Consider the following 17,706-nt stretch of genomic DNA (forward strand, 5'->3'; position numbering starts at 1 on the left):
GTTGCGGAGGAGAAAATTTCCCACAAAATTGTCCTTTGACATTTTCTTCTGCGATGTCTCTGGTCGGAAATAATCATTTCTTAAGTATTGTGTTCTACTTCACAAAGAAATTAATGCTGTATTGATCAATTTTTCAATTAGGTAATGATGAAAAATGGAAGATTATCGATCAGTTTGATTTCGTGACGATGATGGAGGCTAAATGTGGAAAAAAAATTGGGTGTGTCGGTGGGAATAATTCGTCGGGCCACACCTAGGTCTCAGCGTGAAAGCAAAAACGATTTTCTACATTTCCAGTTGTTTTTTAGCGACCCACAAACCCACAGCCGCAACCGACAGTCCTAATAATCCCTCATCTCCAGCAAAATAAAACATTGAAAAAGGAAAAAAAAATTGTCGAAATGGAGTGAAATTAATTGAGCTGAGATGGACTCGACGACGGTTTCACAGACGATTCCAGACCCATCGACGCCCCCCTGCAGCCCGGAGGAAGTGGCTGCTAATATCAGAGACTGTGGGGAGGGCGAAGTGGAGAAGTGGCTCGAGGACGAGGCCCTCGGTGGATTCAGGGTCTGGCAGCTTGCTGCTGTCGTTATCTCCATTTTTCTCACTCTTGTCATCGGCCTCTGCTGCTGCATCAGGTTCAGAGTACCTCGGACTAAGCAGAATATCGAGGCTGACTACGTCAGAAAGAAGTTGACGAAGAACTTTAGGAGGGAATTGTCCAAGATTAGTAATGGAGAGATGGACGAAATGGATTTACGAAAAGGTAATTCACGAAAAATCACGATTTTTTGCTGTTTGGGGTAAAAATGATATTTTTAATCGAAGATATCTCAGAATTGGTTGAGAGAAATCCAAAAAACATTGTACTCTCATCATTATCATCACAGATATTGAAAATTGAAGGAAGGAAACAAATTGAGAAAATGAAACAAAGTAGATTTATTAAAATTGAACCCCGAGAAAAATTTTTTCCTGAAAAAAAAATGTCCTCCACCAACATGATCCGCAGAATTTTCTTTCTGCCTCAAAATTATTAAATTTTTTATCTTCAAAGTGAAATTTTAAAAAATCATTAGAACCCAAACGAAATGTTTTCCTCCTAAAAACCCGTCTTTACCACCAAAGTGATCACAATAATTTCGTTTCTACCTCGAAAAGCCCTGGAGAAGGTGCAATCATCCCTAGACGTCCAGGAAGACGACCAAGAGCCAGTGACAATCGACAAGAGTCCGAAGCACCTGACCTGCGCCCTGAGCTTGATGTTCCACAGGATGAGAACTCGTCTATCAAAAACCCCAGAGCCCCACACCGTCATCTAGCATAACATCCACACTCCATCATTCTTACTATCTCAATTTCTCGTTTTATTGCTGTAAATATGATACATAAATTCGTTGATTCAGCATGCAACAGTTAATTCTACAGAATAATCTACAGATAATAATCTGTAATTCAGTAATTCAGTGGATGCAACGTGTCACCCACTCCCACAATATTTACCTTACTGTTTAAACCGAATTCATTTGCAGATGAAACGTAATTTATTTCCCTTCAGACATATAAATCATTCAATAAATAGACCATTTGATTGATGCAATTTGTATGCTTAATTAAAATAGTCATTTCTTCGATTTCAAAGGTTTTTTATCTCTAAAGGAATTACTTTCTACGAATTTACATAGATTTTCTCATTTTTTTTTTGTTTTATTTCATTTTTTCTCTAATAGAACTATTACTTATCTCTCGTACAGAAATATAAGGTACAGGTCTCTCATTTTTCGATTATTCTAGTGACACTAAAGAGTTTAATGAAAGAATTCTATATTTTTTAATCTCCTTTTAGGATTTAAAAAATCTTCTGAAGAGCTTTTTCTCTACGACATTCATAGATTTTTCCTTTTAATCGTGTGCGGTATGTCCGTTCGTAAGATCCAGGTAAAAATTTTCGTATTAAATAACTTTGATGTTAGATTCTATTAATTATTGGTTCAGCAATCAAGTGGTGAAACGTAAAAGAACAAATCGATTTTTTCCATTCTTCGAGCTTGAATTATCTCGATAACGAGCGGTTTCAGGGGAAATTCTCAAATACATTATTTACAGGGAATTTAATCTCCTGCAAATTGCTCGCAGAACACTTTCTCCTAGAATGACTCATTAACGAGATAATTGAGTAATTAACGAAATGCCGAAATCGACTCGTTTGTCTTTTTCAATTTTCTTCAATCGTTTCACCACTTATTTCCTTTTTTTTGATAATAATCTCTAGAGACTTATCGCAGAGAGACATAGTAATATTTTTATATCAATATATTCTGTATATATAATAGTATTTCTTCTTAGCATACATAACGCTCACAGAGAATAAAATTTGTATTTTTTTTGTTTTTTTGTATTTTTTTTTCTTAAAATTACACAGGAATGACTAATCAATCGCAGTTATTCCTGCATCGACTGAGATTATCCGCCTTCAATTACTCCCCAACGTAACAATTAATGAGTCTGAAGTGTTTGTTAAGAAAAAATGAGATAAATGAAAACAATAATTTTTCATTCTGCGCTCAGCACAATTCACAAATTCAATCATAATGTTCCTTTCATTTTTTTCTCTCCAATTGTTTTTTTTTTTGAGTTGATAATCAACTCTTTTAATAGATAGCTAATTAAGCACGTTGTTTATGCAATTAATTAAAATATTTTGCTGTTGGGGGTAATGTAAAGCGAATGAGAAAGGTACATCGAAATGCCTGATGCTGAAAGACAATATCATTTCTCTCGATAAAATCTACAATTTCACTACAAAAATTGTATCACGTACGATGACAATCACAAAGGGGATATAACAGGATTACAATCTATGATGTTATAATTGACATTAAGACAATAAAACACGTAAAATCAATTCATTAAAAACAGGATTGGTAACAGTTTTCGAGGAATAACTAGAAAATAGCAGAAGTGGATATCAAAATTATCGCGATACCCTCACAAAAAATTTCCTCATCTCTCTTAGACTCGAAAATATTTATCAAAAACAGAGACCTCAGAGATGAATTATACAGTGAAGTGGTAAAAATCGAATTATAATTTATCTCGGAGAGATGTGATTTAAGGGGAAATGTCAGAGGATTTTTTTTTGTAGAGAAATTTAATATTGAAAAAAATGTAAGAACGTCTGGAGTTGACGAAAAAATGGTCTTGAAGGTCAAACGACCGTCAGAACGAGTGATCCTCCAGCAAAAAGTCATAAATCTTTTTTAAAGCTGCCAAAATTTCCACCCAAAAATATCCCCCGACACTTTCCCCCAAAATCCCTTACCAAGATATAATCCGACAATTCCCCCTGAAACCATTCACTCATTCTTCCCCACCCCCAATCCTCTTTTACCACTTCACCATTTCCCTACCACCCCCCAAAAAAATAAAAAATATGCCAACCCCATAACAGCCCCCCTAGCACCATCTCCCCAAGCCAAAGCCTCCACCTCCTTAAGCGTGCCTTCACGATATCTTATTCCTCCACCACGAGAACTTCATCTTGGGGCTCAAGTACTGTAGACTAACCACCCCCTGAGGTATGAGCGAGAAAATGGGCAGGAAGCCCCCACAAGAGCTGTGACTGCACTTGGGCTCGTCCTCCCCCACCTCCAGATCCTTTCCCTTCCCAAAAGGCGTAGCGTAAGGATACTGCGTAGCCAAAGGATTACAAATAATGTGCACCCCCTCCTCCCTGACCTCGTCCTCCCTCTTCCTGACCCTTCCCTTGCCACTGCACCTGCCCATGGAGTTCCTCCTGACCTCACAACTAGAGCTCTTCAAAGACGCCTTTCTGTACACCTTGGACCTGGCCAGTGGCTTCTGAAACAACTGAGGCGACGACAACGACCTCTTGGACCTTATCTCCTCGTACCTCTCAGCGAAGCTCACCAAATCCGATATATTCCCATTATCAAACGTCATCCTCCCATTGTCATACCTCATCTTCCCCACTTTACAATTGTCTACCCCCAAACTTATCCTATCCTTATCTCTATCATTATCATTAGCATCAATGATTTTCGTCTCAGTCTTCAACGCTCCCTGCTTCAGAGATACTGCTGATTGTTTAGTGATTCCTGTGTTATCAAATTTCGATCTTAAATTAACTGATTGGGTATTGGTTAAAAGGGCCAGGGGATGGGTTGCCCCATCTGTGCTGCTGTTGACATGCAGCACAGACGGGCCATCAGTGAACCATCAGCTTGGGAATTTCGAGTAGAATGCACAAGTTAGGTCGTAATTCTTGAATCTGCAGTACTGCACGTCATTCCTCAGCCACTCACCATGGACATTCAGATAATCAGTTTGCTCGAGTTCACGTGGTATGTCAGCAGCAATGGACTCTTTATTAGCGAAAATTGTAACAACGAATTTGCCAGGCTTGAAGGTGTTGAGGACACGATTGATGACTTCTGTGTAGGATGTCTCCGGTATGTTGGACTCGAAGGAGACGTAGGAGAACTCGGGCTCCGGTGTTATGTGGATTGTCATGTAGTTGCCGGACTTTGAGACACCGTTCATGGAGTAGCCGCAGGGCTCGAAGAGAAAGTCATCGATCAGCATTGTGGGGATGAGCTTGTCGATGCCGGATTTTTGAGTGGCCTCGGACGCCGAGGAGCAGACGTCCCGGGTGAAGATGGACATTATGGAGGGATCGAGATTTGTCATGAGGATCTCGAGGGTCTGGTCGGGCTCGGGTGGGGTAGAGGCGGCGTGCTCGCGATTCAGAACGTAGAGGTACCAGCAGTCGGTGTCTGCGTCGCCCAGGCATAACGCCTCGCCGTCTGCAGGGTCAAGGGGGTCAAGGAGCAAATTATTTTTTTGCCGGAAGTTAGAGTTGTGTGATAACTCTGCTGTTGTTCTCACAGGGAGTGACGATTGATGGGGGCTGAAGCACCTGGAGAGGTTCAGGAAACTTTTTTTTTCGGCTGGGGGAGGGTGAGGGTCGAATGACTCTTGAGGGCGTTTGGAATTGCGGGTCAAAAGACCCTTAAGAACGTCTGAAATAGAGGATCAAATGGCCTTTGGCACGTCTGAAGTGGAAGGTCAAATGACCCTCGAGAACGTTTGGGGATGAGAGTTGTATGACCCTTCGGAGCGGCGGGAGTTGAGGGTCAAATGGCCCTTAAAGACGTTTGAAATTGTGCGTAAATTCGTTTTGAGAGTCAAAAGACCTTTAAAAATGACTGGAATTATACGTGAAATAGTTTTGAAGGTCAAATGACCCTTAAGGACATCTGGAGTTAAGGGCTCAATGGTCGTGAGGGCCAAATGACCCTTAAAGACGTTTGAAATTGTGCGTAAATTCGTTTTGAGAGTCAAAAGACCTTTAAAAATGGCTGGAATTATACGTGAAATAGTTTTGAGGGTCAAATGACCCTTAAGGACATCTGGAGTTAAGGGCTCAATGGTCGTGAGGGCCAAATGACCCTTAAAGACGTTTGGAATTGTGGGTCAAATGGTGTTGAAGGTCAAACGGCCCTTCCTGACGCTCAAGGCCATTTGACCCTCAACTAGTCAAAAAAAAAAGTTTCCTGAATTATGCTAAAAAGTTGTTTCTCCTGGTGTTTCATTTCTTTCCCAGATCACATTCGTCAATTTCAATACTATCCCTATTTACAAATTTTGTCTGTTCAACGGAAAGCATTTCTACCTTCTCAATCACCAAAAGAGTATTGAAAAAGCATTGAAAGAGTAAAGAATAAAAAAAAATGCATAAAAACAACCATAAACATATAATTACCCGGAAAAATAGTGTCCAACAGTGCAACCTCATCCTCAAAAGCCCGATGAGGTGAATTCTGTAGCTCCGGTCTCTTATAATTCTTCCTCGAGTAGAACAAATCCTAGAAGCAGTACAATCGAATTCATGAACAATCAAATCATTCAATCATCAAATCAAACGATTGAGAAAATAAAAAATGTGTGTCACCGTCGCGACAAACGTGAGAACATAGATATCAAAATCTTGGGATGTCGAGGGTGAGGGGAGTTGGTGGAGGTAGCTGATCAATAAACCAGGAGGATATGGCATCCGACGTACCACAGGTTCAACTTATATATAGAGCAACGTATCTCCTCCATGGACTAGGTCAAGTTATATAGCTCGGCACTTGTCAGCCTGAATAGAGCCGTGAAAATTTATCCACGATGTTGCCATCTTTTTTTTCTCGCTCTCTCATCTCCTGCCTCATTACTTTTTCTCTGAAGGTCAGAGGATCACGACCTTGGGGGAGGGGGTAAGGGTTCTCATGGAATTATTGAGAATTTACTCACTTCTACTTCGTCGAAGCCCGTGTACTCCTCCACTAGGTCTAGGAGGGGCTCCAGGCACTGCAGGGGTGTTGTCGTACCACATGTCTTGAGGATTAGTCGACGTTTTGCCACAAACATACTGCTCTCACTAAAAATCAAAGGAAATATCACGTCAATCGACTTTTAGGGATAATTTATTTGAGATTATCTCGGTTGTCAGTGGAGATACGACTGTGTGACGTCAGACCTTTTTTTAGGGGAATTTAATTCTCTGCAAAAATGGGTTCTGATGTTTTTCACGCAAAACCAGTTGTTAACGAGATAATTCAACGATTGATGATTGATAATTGGTGGATTTCAGTCGTGAAGTGGTGACGTCTTTGCTCGCTTCGTGATTATCTCGAAAATGGGTGGACATACGACAAAATGTGTCAATATCTTTTCCACAGGAAATTAAATTCTCTAGAGAAAATGTCTTGAGACATTTTATCGTAAAACCAAGCATTAACGAGATAACTGACCAGTTAATTGAAGTCAAGTCTGATCACTTCCTGACTGAATCTCCTATGATGAAAATGACTGGTAAATTATACTTATGGATGATTTTGTGATCAGGGACCTTCTTCCACTCCTCCATCTTCTCAATTATCTGTTTTTCGTTGTCAATCGAGATCTTCCTCTTTTTCAGAAACCAAAAAACTATAAATAACTTCTGGCGATGGCCTTTTCGTCACTACGTACTCTCTTTATTTTTAACTTAAATCTTAACTTTCTACACTGGGACCGCTGAGACGTCATCGTGACCTCGGTAAACGTGTCGTCATCAATGTTTTGGAAAAATGAATCAATGACGTGCACTTCCTGCTCCATCAACAATTCGACGAGCATTCGGATTAATGAGTAATTTTACCTCATTCGAGTCATTGTGTCTGAGTGCAGAAATAGCTGTGGGTTATCGCGACTAGATAACATGGGACATTGACCTGAGATGGTCCCAACTGTCTTCGAGAATGAGATAAGGAACACGTGACGACTTTGCACGGGGGACAACATCAGTGTCTGTATTGATTACACGTAGTGGATGAAATTTGTGAATAAGATCACACGTGACAAAAAATAGAAAAACCCAACGAATTCGATAAAAAAAAATTGTTAAAGTAGTTTATACATAACTTAAATTTTGAAGATGAAAGTCAGAAATAAATTCCAAACAGAAGTTGATAAGATTTAAAAAGTTCTGGTTGAGTTAGTGCTCAATTTCCAATCGAGTATTATTGATAATAATTAATTCAGAAGTGGCAAATAAAATTGAGTTTTCGGGATTAAAAAAAGAAATTAAAGAATGGTGCCTAATAAAAATTATTTTATAGAAAATGTCAAATAAAAACTCTTTTACAGAACAAAATATTGAAAATTTCATGGTTCAAATTCACCATTTTACGATAAAACCGCGGAAAAAATGAAAATAAGAGAGAAATTATCTCGAAAATATTTTCAGTGTGACAAAGTTCATGAAATTGTTTTTAATTTAAAATAGAAAAAAATGGAGAAATTGTCTCTAGCGGATTGCTTCACAGCGAAAATGCCAATGAAGGAAAGATAAATTTTTAATCATTTTATTCTGGTTAAGAAACTTCAAATGAACTTTGATTGCGTAATATTTAATCCCGAGGGGTTCGGATGATACAAATCGACTGCACGTGCACGACACATACTAATTCTAGTGATTTTAATGGAATGAGTATTTCCAATCATTCGATTGCATTGATTTCAGCGAATAATGGCGATTAGTTCAGCATTTCCCATTGTTTTTGTAGAATAAATTGAACGGAAGAGTTCGAAATTCTTCAAAACGTCTGAAGGCACTTGAAATAGTGCCAAAAATTGTTTCCGGATGCGTAAGACATGTGTATACCTGAGGGTATTGAGAAATAAGTGGGGAATATATAAAAAGTAATGCAATGATTGAGGGGAAGGTCGAAATTCACGTGATCGGTTTGTGGTTTGAGGATATTTGATGGAAATATTCTAGAAATTCAGGGTGATAACGACTAACTGATGAGGAAGCAATCAATAATGGATACTTTATCAATTTTGTTTTTATTGATAAGAGAATTTTTGAGTTGAGCTTTGAAAATGAGTCATTTTTATCTTGATTTGATGACTCGAGTCGCATGTAAAATTTTTATTACTGCATTTGGAAATTGGGGGAGAAACATTACACATTTATTCCTTCATTTCGATGTAAATTTTGGATTTTTCATGATATTTCGAAATAAAAAAACACGTATGCAATATTTTTTATCGAATGTTCGTGTTTGATTACTTTATTCAATGGAACACGAACATGTAATGTGAAGGTTGGGGATTCAAAGCCCGTCGTTAGATTATATCGGTTTCAAAAAATGAAAAATATTTGTTTTTTTGAAAAAAATGTAAAGCAATAAAATGGAAGTAATGAATTATAAAAATTGTTTTAGAAATATCTCATGCAATAACGCAATTATCGATTTATCTTAGTAACGAGGGGAAGTAGAGAAAAATGTCAAAAGTCATTTTTGTAGAGAATTTAATTTCCTACAAAAAAGTCTCGAAACATTTTTTTATAAATCCGGTAGCTTCGGAGATATGCACGAAATTAGATAGAGATTTCTGTCACTTTTTCTGTAGTTAATTATTTCATCATCTTTGGTAACGATTTAGAAATAAATGAAAAATTAATTCGTAGACAATTTTATCGACTGCAAAGAAGGTATTTCCGTTCTAAAATCACTCATTACCGACATAATTAATTAATTAACTAAAGAAGTAATCGAATAGCACTTCAATGTGAGAATTCATTATCGAAAATATATTGTTACTCCATTCCTAATCTCATATTCCGTGGACTTCCTTGTTGAAAAATCAAATAAAATGAGTCAATCTCACGTGAAAATTTGATGAATACGTGGAATGTTATCTTGAAAAAAAAACAACGATAGCAGATGAAAAATAACACCAACACCCGATGGACTTTGGATGCAGTTCCGAAAGCGATGATAACTTCCTCGGAAAATTTAGTTTTTTCTTAATTACTGTATTTGTACTGCTGTCACTGACGGTTCAATTAGCCCCTCGCAAGGTCAACGCTGGTTTGATTGATTTTTACGTGACGTCACGGTGGATAAGAATAGAAACCCATGCTGTTTAGCTAATAATAGGAGGTTTACGAGTTCATAATTTTCTATTTATTGAACTAAAGTTGTCGATAATTGCCCTCGGATTGGTCAACGAATGTCCCAACTGGATAAACGTTAATTGTGCGGTTTCAAATTCAAATGAATATGGGATCATCTTTGGGAGAAGTGAATTGACGTGAAAATTTCGCACTTTTTTGGGAATTTTCTCAACTCTAACCTTTTAAGGGCCATTTGACCTCAAATAAAACAAGAAAAACTTCTGAATTTTGCTAAACAGTTAATTTTCCTGGTTCAAGGAGACAATTAAGGAATCGAAATTGAGGGTTAAATAGTTTTGAGGGTCAAACGACCCCAAGGATGTTTGGAGTTGAAGGTCAAATTGCCTTAAGAGATAAACGACTCTTGAAGACGGCTAAGACTTCCGAGTCAAATGACCCTTTCTGATCAGTCTTCTCACAACCGTCTAGCCCTTAAGACCATTTGCCCCTCGACTCCAACCGTCTTAAGGATCATTTGACCTCAAATAAAACAAAAAAAACTTCTGAATTTTGCTAAATAGTTAATTTTCCTGGTTCAAGGAGACGATTAGGGAATCGAAATTGAGGGTTAAATAGTTTTGAGGGTCAAACGACCCCAAGGATGTTTGGAGCTGAAGGTCAAATTGCCTTAAGAGGTAAACGATTCTTGAAGACGGGTAGACTTCCGAGTCAAATGACCCTTTCTGATCAGTCTTCTCACAACCGTCTAGCCCTTAAGACCATTTGACCCTCGACTCCAACCGTCATAAGGGCCATTTGACCTCAAATAAAACAAAAAAAACTTCTGAATTTTGCTAAATAGTTAATTTTCCTGGTTCAAGGAGACGATTAGGGAATCGAAATTGAGGGTTAAATAGTTTTGAGGGTCAAACGACCCCAAGGATGTTTGGAGCTGAAGGTCAAATTGCCTTAAGAGGTAAACGACTCTTGAAGACGGGTAGACTTCCGAGTCAAATGACCCTTTCTGATCAGTCTTCTCACAACCGTCTAGTCCTTAAGACCATTTGACCCTCGACTCCAACCGTCATAAGGGCCATTTGACCTCAAATAAAACAAAAAAAACTTCTGAATTTTGCTAAATAGTTAATTTTCCTGGTTCAAGGAGACGATTAGGGAATCGAAATTGAGGGTTAAATAGTTTTGAGGGTCAAACGACCCCAAGGATGTTTGGAGCTGAAGGTCAAATTGCCTTAAGAGGTAAACGATTCTTGAAGACGGGTAGACTTCCGAGTCAAATGACCCTTTCTGATCAGTCTTCTCACAACCGTCTAGCCCTTAAGACCATTTGACCCTCGACTCCAACCGTCTTAAGGATCATTTGACCTCAAATAAAACAAACAAAGTTTTCTGAATTTCGCTAAATAGTTCATTTTCCTGGTTCAAGAGATGATTGGGGAGTCGAAATTGGGGGTTGTCAAATGGTCATGAAGGTCAAACGACCCCCAAGGGTCACAACACCCTTTTACCCTCAAAATCCCCAAAATCATGTTTCCCAACATAACTTCGACAATACGAAAATGCACTCCCCTACCGCCCCCCCCCCTAAAAAATCAAAATAAATATCTCATAAATTACCTTAGAACATATGCATCGATCTGATCATTCCTGCAGAAACTGATGATCTCACAGCGCACGATCTTGAGAAGACTCTCCCACTTGTGTCTGTAACGAAATCATAAAAGCCACATCAAGCTATCACCAATTGATCATTAAAGTTGAAGATACAGGGCTTGCATGTTATGCACACGTGTGAGTATAATATCAACTCGAGACATCGCTACTACGCTGTGTAGCCACAACGTCGGGGGAAAACTTGCGATTATCGATCACGAGAAGAGTGTCGGGTTCAAGCACGCCGGATACTTCATAAAAATTTTCCAACTATTCGTTCGTCACAATAATATCAGACATCAAATCGCTTGTAATTCGCTCACTTGGTGAGAGCTATCGGGTTTGTAGGTCAACTGATAGTAGAAGGAATGTGATAAAAGGCTTAATGATCAATTAAACGCGAGGATAAGACTCGGTAAAATGGTCATTGATTATTTTGCATTGAAAGATGGAAGACTCGAGCAGACAAATTAATTAATCAAAGTGCGTTTATGGTCGACAGTTTTACGAGGAAAAATCAGATTCCATAGCACTTTCCGTTACAATTAAACTTATGAAGTTTTTCAATTTTAGTGCAAACAGTGCAGGAATTATTGGTGGCTTTAATTGTTCGTCAATTATACAGTTGGAAGAATGACTGATTAATGGGAATCAACAGAAGAAGTTGTCTTGATAATGCGTTGTTCCGAGAACTGAATGGAAATTATAAGTTTTATGCGAAAATAAAGGAATTCATCTCGAAAAAAAAAAATTTGCTAATTAAGTATTTATGTGGACATGTCTCACCTAGGGTACCAAGCAATTCTTAAGGGTCGCAAGGGCCGAACAATGACATGACCAATCCTAAACGAATTTTCTCAAGACTTAGAAATATGCCTCCCCCCCTAGAATCTCCTAAATCTAGCTTCAACATCACATCACACCTAGGTTATGAGGCTATTTTAAAGGGTCACAAGGGTCAAACAATCACACGACCACTCCCAAAGAAATTTTCTCAGGACTTTTTGTCAGAAATATCCCCCCCCCCTGGAATTCCCTAAATCGAACCTTCCCCTAGCCCCATCTTCCCCCTATAGTACCAGACAATGGTTAGGGGTCAAACAAACATACGATTAAATTTCCTCCAATCCCACACGAATTTTCTCAGGACTTGGAAAATCCCCCCTAGAATTTCCTAAATTGAACCTTCCCCTAGCCTCACTTTCCCCTAGAGTATCAGACGATGTTTAAGGGTCAAACAAACATACGATTAAATTTCCTCCAATCCCGCACGAATTTTCTCACGACTTGGAAAATCCCCCCTAGAATTTCCTAAATTGATCCTTCTCCTAGTCTCACTTTCCCCTAGAGTACCAGACGATGTTTAAGGGTCAAACAAACATACGATTAAATTTCCTCCAATCCCGCACGAATTTTCTCACGACTTGGAAAATCCCCCCTAAAATTCCCTAAATCGAAGCTTCCCCTAGAGTGCCAGACGATGTTTAGGGGTCAAACAAACATACGATTAAATTTTTCTCCAATCCCGCACGAATTTTCTCACGACTTGGAAAATCCCCCCTAGAATTCCCTAAATCGAACCTTCCCTTAGCCCCATCTTCCCCCTATAGTATCAGACAATGTTTAGAGGTCAAACAAACATACGCTTAAATTTCCTCCAATCCCGCCCGAATTTTCTCACGACTTGGAAAATCCCCCCTAGAATTCCCTAAATCGAACCTTCCCCTAGCCTCACTTCCCCCTATAATACCAGACAATGTTTAGGGGTCAAACGAAAAATACGATTAAATTTCCTCCAATCCCGCACGAATTCTCTCACGACTTGGAAAATCCCCCCTAGAATTCCCTAAATCGAACCTTCCCCTAGCCTCACTGTCCCCTAGAGTACCAGACGATGTTTAAGGGTCAAACAAACATACGATCAAATTTCCGCCAATCCCGCACGAATTCTCTCACGACTTGGAAAATCCCCCCTAGAATTCCCTAAATCGAACCTTCCCCTAGCCTCACTGTCCCCTAGAGTACCAGACGATGTTTAAGGGTCAAACAAACATACGATCAAATTTCCGCCAATCCCGCACGAATTCTCTCACGACTTGGAAAATCCCCCCTAGAATTCCCTAAATCGAGCCTTCCCCAGGCGAATCTTCCCTTAGCACCAGCATCACATCCCACCTAGGTTATAAAGCTGAACCCACGTTTTCCCAGTCCCCAAACAATTGTTCACAATATTGTTGACTGAGAACTGTCGCCCCTAGACCCTCTCTCGTCCCTCACCTTCGAGTTGTATTGCGTCATAGCGAATTAAAGGGGGTGGACGAGTAATGAAAAAGACCGGGCGGTATCACCCACACCAGTTACCAGTCTCCAGTTACAAATCACCGCGAGGTAAATGACACGATAAACCAATTAATCAGCTATTATTTACCTGGGGATGTCCCTCAGGTCTCGTTTTCTGTCCTGTCCATCAGTACTTGTGAACCATATCTCGAGGAGTTTCTCAACGCCCTCGAAAAACTGCACGCTCTCCGAATTGTCATCCTTACTCGACGCCATCGCACTCAATTCCAACTCTATATCAATTTGTTTTCACTCTTTATTTAATCGGGATTAATTCTTTTGACTTCACTCTCGGGTATCGAATGGGGTGCTGGTGAGATAATTGTACGACTCTTTATTTGTCAACTTGTGCCGACTGTTTCTCGAACTCAACTGAGGGAATTAGGCAAACAAGTGTTGTCGGAGTGGTAGATTTTCTCGGGGGTTTCTCGGATCTCTTTGTCTCGCGTGTTGGGAACAACAGTGGGGGAGGGAGAGGGCACGAGCGCCCGCGCAGTAGTGCCTTTCGTCATGTCCCCCACCATGTTTTTTTTATCGAGATTTGTTATTCGGGGAGGCGCATGCGTTGGGAGGGGATTTTGAAAAGTTTTTGGGGCTGAGGGACTGACATTTTTTGTTTGAGGATAAATCGAAAATTGACGAAATTGAAATTTTGGGGGAGTGTTTCTGTTAATTATGGATTTATCTCGATAATTCGGGGGTTTTGGAGGAACTGTTAGAAAAGAATTTTTGTTGATGAGGAAATTCTCTAGGGAAAATCTTTTTTGAGGTTTTGTGCTAACTCTAGTCATTGTGAGGATAATCCAGGAATTGAAAGAAGTTTATGATGAGGGAACGATTTGTTTTGTTGTTGCCACCATTTTTTTTTAGATTTGGTTTTTTGGAGGGCGCATGCGCGCAAGCGTTCCCCCGGAGAGATTGACATTTTATACTTGACGATAAATGGAAAATTGACGAAATTTAAATTTTGGGGAATGTGTTTTGTTAGTAATTCATTTTATTTTTTATTAAGTTTTGTTAATTATTGATTGATCTCGGTAATTAGTGAGTTTTGGAGGAAATAATTCTCCACATCCCTTAAAATCGTTTATTCTTCCAAACGAATAAAAATTCCTTCAATTGAACTAGTTATCAATTAATAATTTACATCGTTTTCCCCTTCATTTGAGTATTGCCTCAAAATTTTCCTTAACTTCACTTAATTTTCTTCTGTTTGATTCCTGTTTTCTTCCCACTCTTATAATTTTTCTTATTGACTCTCCTCTTCCCCTCCCTATCGCCCCTATCTGGTAACAGCCCAGTAATCTTCCTCTTCTTATTGACCAGAACGTCCTCGTCCATGGGTTCAATAATCGTTCCCATCCTGGTTTCCACCGCGGGATCAGTCAACCGTTTATGTGCATTTTCGGGGACAAAGTCTCGACCAATTGGCGCCCGTATGCTCGCCTCATAATCAGCGACACTGGTAAATGGATAAGGCAGCTCAGCGACCAAGTGTCGTTTTATCTGGATGTTCGCATCCTCCACGATGATCACGTCTCCTTTATTCTCGTCTTTGCGAGGCGCTTCTTTCGGGAATTTCATAATAAATCTGCGTTTTTTCCGGAGATTCTGAGATATATTTTTTCCACCCCAGGAACCCCAGCCGGGGAGACGAAGGTCCAGATCTTCAGGCTGTGATTTTTTAATCTAGAGAGAATAAAAATAAGGTTCAGTGAAAACCTCTGAATTTTCCAATTGAGGACCAATGGTTTTGCCCTCAAAATCCCATAAACATAAAAAAACATCACCTCATCCTCCTTCTCCCTCCTGAACTCCTCGACAACGTCGTCCTCAGCAAAAGCCTCGCTGATAATATTATGCTGCGCCTCATCCTCACTATCATCCAAGGCCCCCTCATCTCCCATTACCTCTGGAATTTGCGTCCTCAGATGCTTCGGTTTCACAGATATGAATTTCGTGGGATCAATGTCAGCTCCTCGCTTGGTGCCTCCCCCCACCTCCCCAGGAGGAGTCGTGGCATTCCTCGCCACCTGAGCCCCCTGGCCCCCAGCAGTCTCGTCCAAGGGCCCATCGAGCTCCGGACGAAGCCTCGTACTCTTGAAGGAGAGATCAGGCAGCTCTCCCTCACCCTCCTCCTCCTCATTCTCCTCAGTATCCGCCAGTTTATCCAGCTTCCTCAGTTTCTGCTTCACCCTCCTCATCTTCTTACTCGCCCTCTGCTTCATTTTCCCCTCCACCTTATCAAACATGTCATCCAAATCCAGTGAAGATTCCTCTGCTCTGGGTCTCAGTCGAGGGAATGTCTCTATCGTCCACTGAGACGTGAATGTCCCTCGAGATTTCTTCACTTTTACAATTCTACCATTAACCTCCACCTCTTCAACCTCGAATGCCTCCTCGTTCCCCCCTAATTCCCCACTCTCCAGTGTTTTCGCCCTCTTCCTACTTTTCCCTCTGCTTTCCCTCGAACTCCCCTCACCGGGACCGTCTCCACCCCCTCCAGCCCCCTCCTCCACATTAAAAACGCCAGAAACATCAGCAGAAGCAATTTCCACCCCTTCATCCTCTCCCTCAGACGTTTTCGATTTAATCACCGACGTTGTCTCCTTCCTGCTACTCTTCTTTGAATTTTCTCCAAGGTCTCCACCCCCAACAACCTCCTCCACAGGATTCAAAGCGTCAGGAACATCCCCTGGAACAATGTTCACCCCTTCATCGCCTCCCCCAGCACTTCCCCCCCTCTCTTGAGCCCTCATCACCTTCTCCTCCTCAACACGTTTATTCCTCTCGTCCCAGTACTTCTTGTAGCCCTTGACAAACTCCTCGATCTCCTCACCAGACTTGACAGCATTGATCCAAGGATTGTCCCCCCCGTCGATCACCACCCCCTCGTCCTCCCCCTCGTCGCTCTCGTTGCTCTCCCCCTTCGTCACCTTCTGCGTCAACTCCCTGCTGATGCTCAACTGCTGGGCAAGAACCTTTCTGCTCTCTGCATCGTACTTCGCCCTGACCTGTTTGTTCCTCGCCCACTGGCCAGTGCTCCTGTGCCTCAGCGACATCCTCTCCTCCGCCCTCGTCCTGTCCAGCATCTCCAGCTTCTCCAGTGCAGCCTCGGGATCGGTCTTCTGGAGCTCCTCGAACTCCTTGATCTGCTGTTTGATCTTGGCCTTCCTCGCTATTCGGTGGAACTTCTTGCTCTTGATTTTATTCTGGCGATGGGCCTTGGCCTCCCTGTAGGACTGCTGAGCCCTGAACCTCGCTGCCTCCCTCCGCCTCTCCAGGATCTCCCCGAGGGTCAGGGGAAAGTCGTCCTTGCTCTCCTCTGGCTCCGGCTGCTGGGGCTCCAGGGCTGCCAGCTCCCTCTCCAGGTCTGACTGCACTCTGAATCGTTTTATGAAGTCAGAGGTGCTGGTGCCCTTGAGGGACACCTCACCCTGGGCCAGGGGGAACGAGAGCTTCGGGGCGGTCCTGTTGCGCGTGATTATCGCGTCCCACTTCTGGATCTCTTTCTTCGTGTTCTCGAAGGCTATTTCTCGTTTTAGCTTTTCGGCCTGGGGCCTCTCCAGGGGCTTCGGCAGGACTTTGCTGGCGGTTCGGAGGGATTTTATCTTCTGGGTGATCGGACGGTGGGTGGGGTTGCTCTGCAGCGTGCGGAGGAGGTCCGTCAGGTGGACTGAGTCCTTGTCGGTGACGCCGGACTTCACCAGGTGGAACTCCGAGACGAGCAGGCTCGGCTCACTTCGGCTGGGCTTCTTTACTCTGGAAAGATTTATTTAGTTACTGGGGCGAGCAGCCCCTCGCTCGCTCCCTTTCTTGAAAATATCCATTAAACCGTTACCAAAAAATATTTTTGCCAAATAGCCAAACATAAATTTAACAAGTTAATAAAATGGGTAAAATGAAATAAAATGGATAAAATTCACTTGGGAGAAATGTTCATTTTTTGCCATTGTAATCAGCATTGATGATAGCTTACCTCTGGCCACGATCAAGCTTCGCGACTTCCTCCAGCAGCTTGGAGTGGTCCTTGGACACCTCATGATCGCTCTCCAGATCATTCTCCAGGTCACTCATCATTAATTAACAATTTTTTTCAATTATCTATCGGAACACGCTGGACTTTGGAGAAATTTGAGGTTAAGAAGAGACATGTGCCGGAGACTTGGTGAGACAGATTGGTCCGTTACACTTGAATATTAGTCGAAATCGACTATATATACTCCCCTGTGGGTACA

General features: G+C 41.2%; 4 protein-coding genes across 4 annotated transcripts; 1 reads left to right on the forward strand and 3 right to left on the reverse strand.

Annotated features, from left to right (window-relative positions):
- The first annotated feature begins 417 nt into the window (after positions 1-417).
- On the forward strand, positions 418-1,423 carry LOC107048001 (transmembrane inner ear expressed protein). Its single transcript, XM_029126757.1, has 2 exons — positions 418-769; positions 1,165-1,423. The coding sequence occupies exons 1-2, from the start codon at positions 427-429 to the stop codon at positions 1,323-1,325; spliced, it is 504 nt and encodes a 167-aa protein (XP_028982590.1). The 5' UTR covers positions 418-426; the 3' UTR covers positions 1,326-1,423.
- On the reverse strand, positions 1,347-4,236 carry LOC114841689. The gene has a single exon (XM_029126758.1). It carries the CDS (start codon positions 3,985-3,987, stop codon positions 3,508-3,510), a length of 480 nt encoding a protein of 159 aa, XP_028982591.1. The 5' UTR covers positions 3,988-4,236; the 3' UTR covers positions 1,347-3,507.
- On the reverse strand, positions 4,219-13,866 carry LOC107048190 (S-adenosylmethionine decarboxylase proenzyme). Its single transcript, XM_015271257.2, has 5 exons — positions 13,557-13,866; positions 11,093-11,179; positions 6,322-6,448; positions 5,789-5,891; positions 4,219-4,829 (listed from the first exon to the last, which is right to left on the reverse strand). Exons 1-5 carry the CDS (start codon positions 13,682-13,684, stop codon positions 4,243-4,245), a joined length of 1,032 nt encoding a protein of 343 aa, XP_015126743.1. The 5' UTR covers positions 13,685-13,866; the 3' UTR covers positions 4,219-4,242.
- Positions 13,867-14,541: 675 nt separating this feature from the next.
- Positions 14,542-17,643, reverse strand: LOC107048046 (U3 small nucleolar RNA-associated protein 14 homolog A). The gene is made up of 3 exons (XM_015271002.1): positions 17,448-17,643; positions 15,259-17,230; positions 14,542-15,157 (listed from the first exon to the last, which is right to left on the reverse strand). The coding sequence occupies exons 1-3, from the start codon at positions 17,546-17,548 to the stop codon at positions 14,663-14,665; spliced, it is 2,568 nt and encodes an 855-aa protein (XP_015126488.1). The 5' UTR covers positions 17,549-17,643; the 3' UTR covers positions 14,542-14,662.
- Positions 17,644-17,706: the final 63 nt, after the last annotated feature.

This window comes from Diachasma alloeum, unplaced genomic scaffold (genome assembly GCF_001412515.2).
Source record: "Diachasma alloeum isolate Michigan unplaced genomic scaffold, Dall2.0 Dall_scaffold_00185, whole genome shotgun sequence".
Classification (NCBI taxonomy): domain Eukaryota; kingdom Metazoa; phylum Arthropoda; class Insecta; order Hymenoptera; family Braconidae; genus Diachasma; species Diachasma alloeum.

Excerpts from the sequence above, each read along its gene's own strand:
- LOC107048001 (XM_029126757.1), top strand. The coding sequence starts at position 427 with ATGGACTCGACGACGGTTTCACAGACGATTCCAGACCCATCGACGCCC. Across the intron at positions 770-1,164 it reads CGAAATGGATTTACGAAAAG|CCCTGGAGAAGGTGCAATCA; the intron begins GTAATTCACGAA and ends TACCTCGAAAAG.
- LOC114841689 (XM_029126758.1), bottom strand. The coding sequence starts at position 3,987 with ATGAGGTATGACAATGGGAGGATGACGTTTGATAATGGGAATATATCG.
- LOC107048190 (XM_015271257.2), bottom strand. The coding sequence starts at position 13,684 with ATGGCGTCGAGTAAGGATGACAATTCGGAGAGCGTGCAGTTTTTCGAG. Across the intron at positions 6,449-11,092 it reads ATCGATGCATATGTTCTAAG|TGAGAGCAGTATGTTTGTGG; the intron begins GTAATTTATGAG and ends TTTGATTTTTAG. Across the intron at positions 5,892-6,321 it reads CGGGCTTCGACGAAGTAGAA|GATTTGTTCTACTCGAGGAA; the intron begins GTGAGTAAATTC and ends TACTGCTTCTAG.
- LOC107048046 (XM_015271002.1), bottom strand. The coding sequence starts at position 17,548 with ATGATGAGTGACCTGGAGAATGATCTGGAGAGCGATCATGAGGTGTCC. Across the intron at positions 17,231-17,447 it reads AAGCTTGATCGTGGCCAGAG|AGTAAAGAAGCCCAGCCGAA; the intron begins GTAAGCTATCAT and ends AAATCTTTCCAG. Across the intron at positions 15,158-15,258 it reads GGAGGGAGAAGGAGGATGAG|ATTAAAAAATCACAGCCTGA; the intron begins GTGATGTTTTTT and ends TATTCTCTCTAG.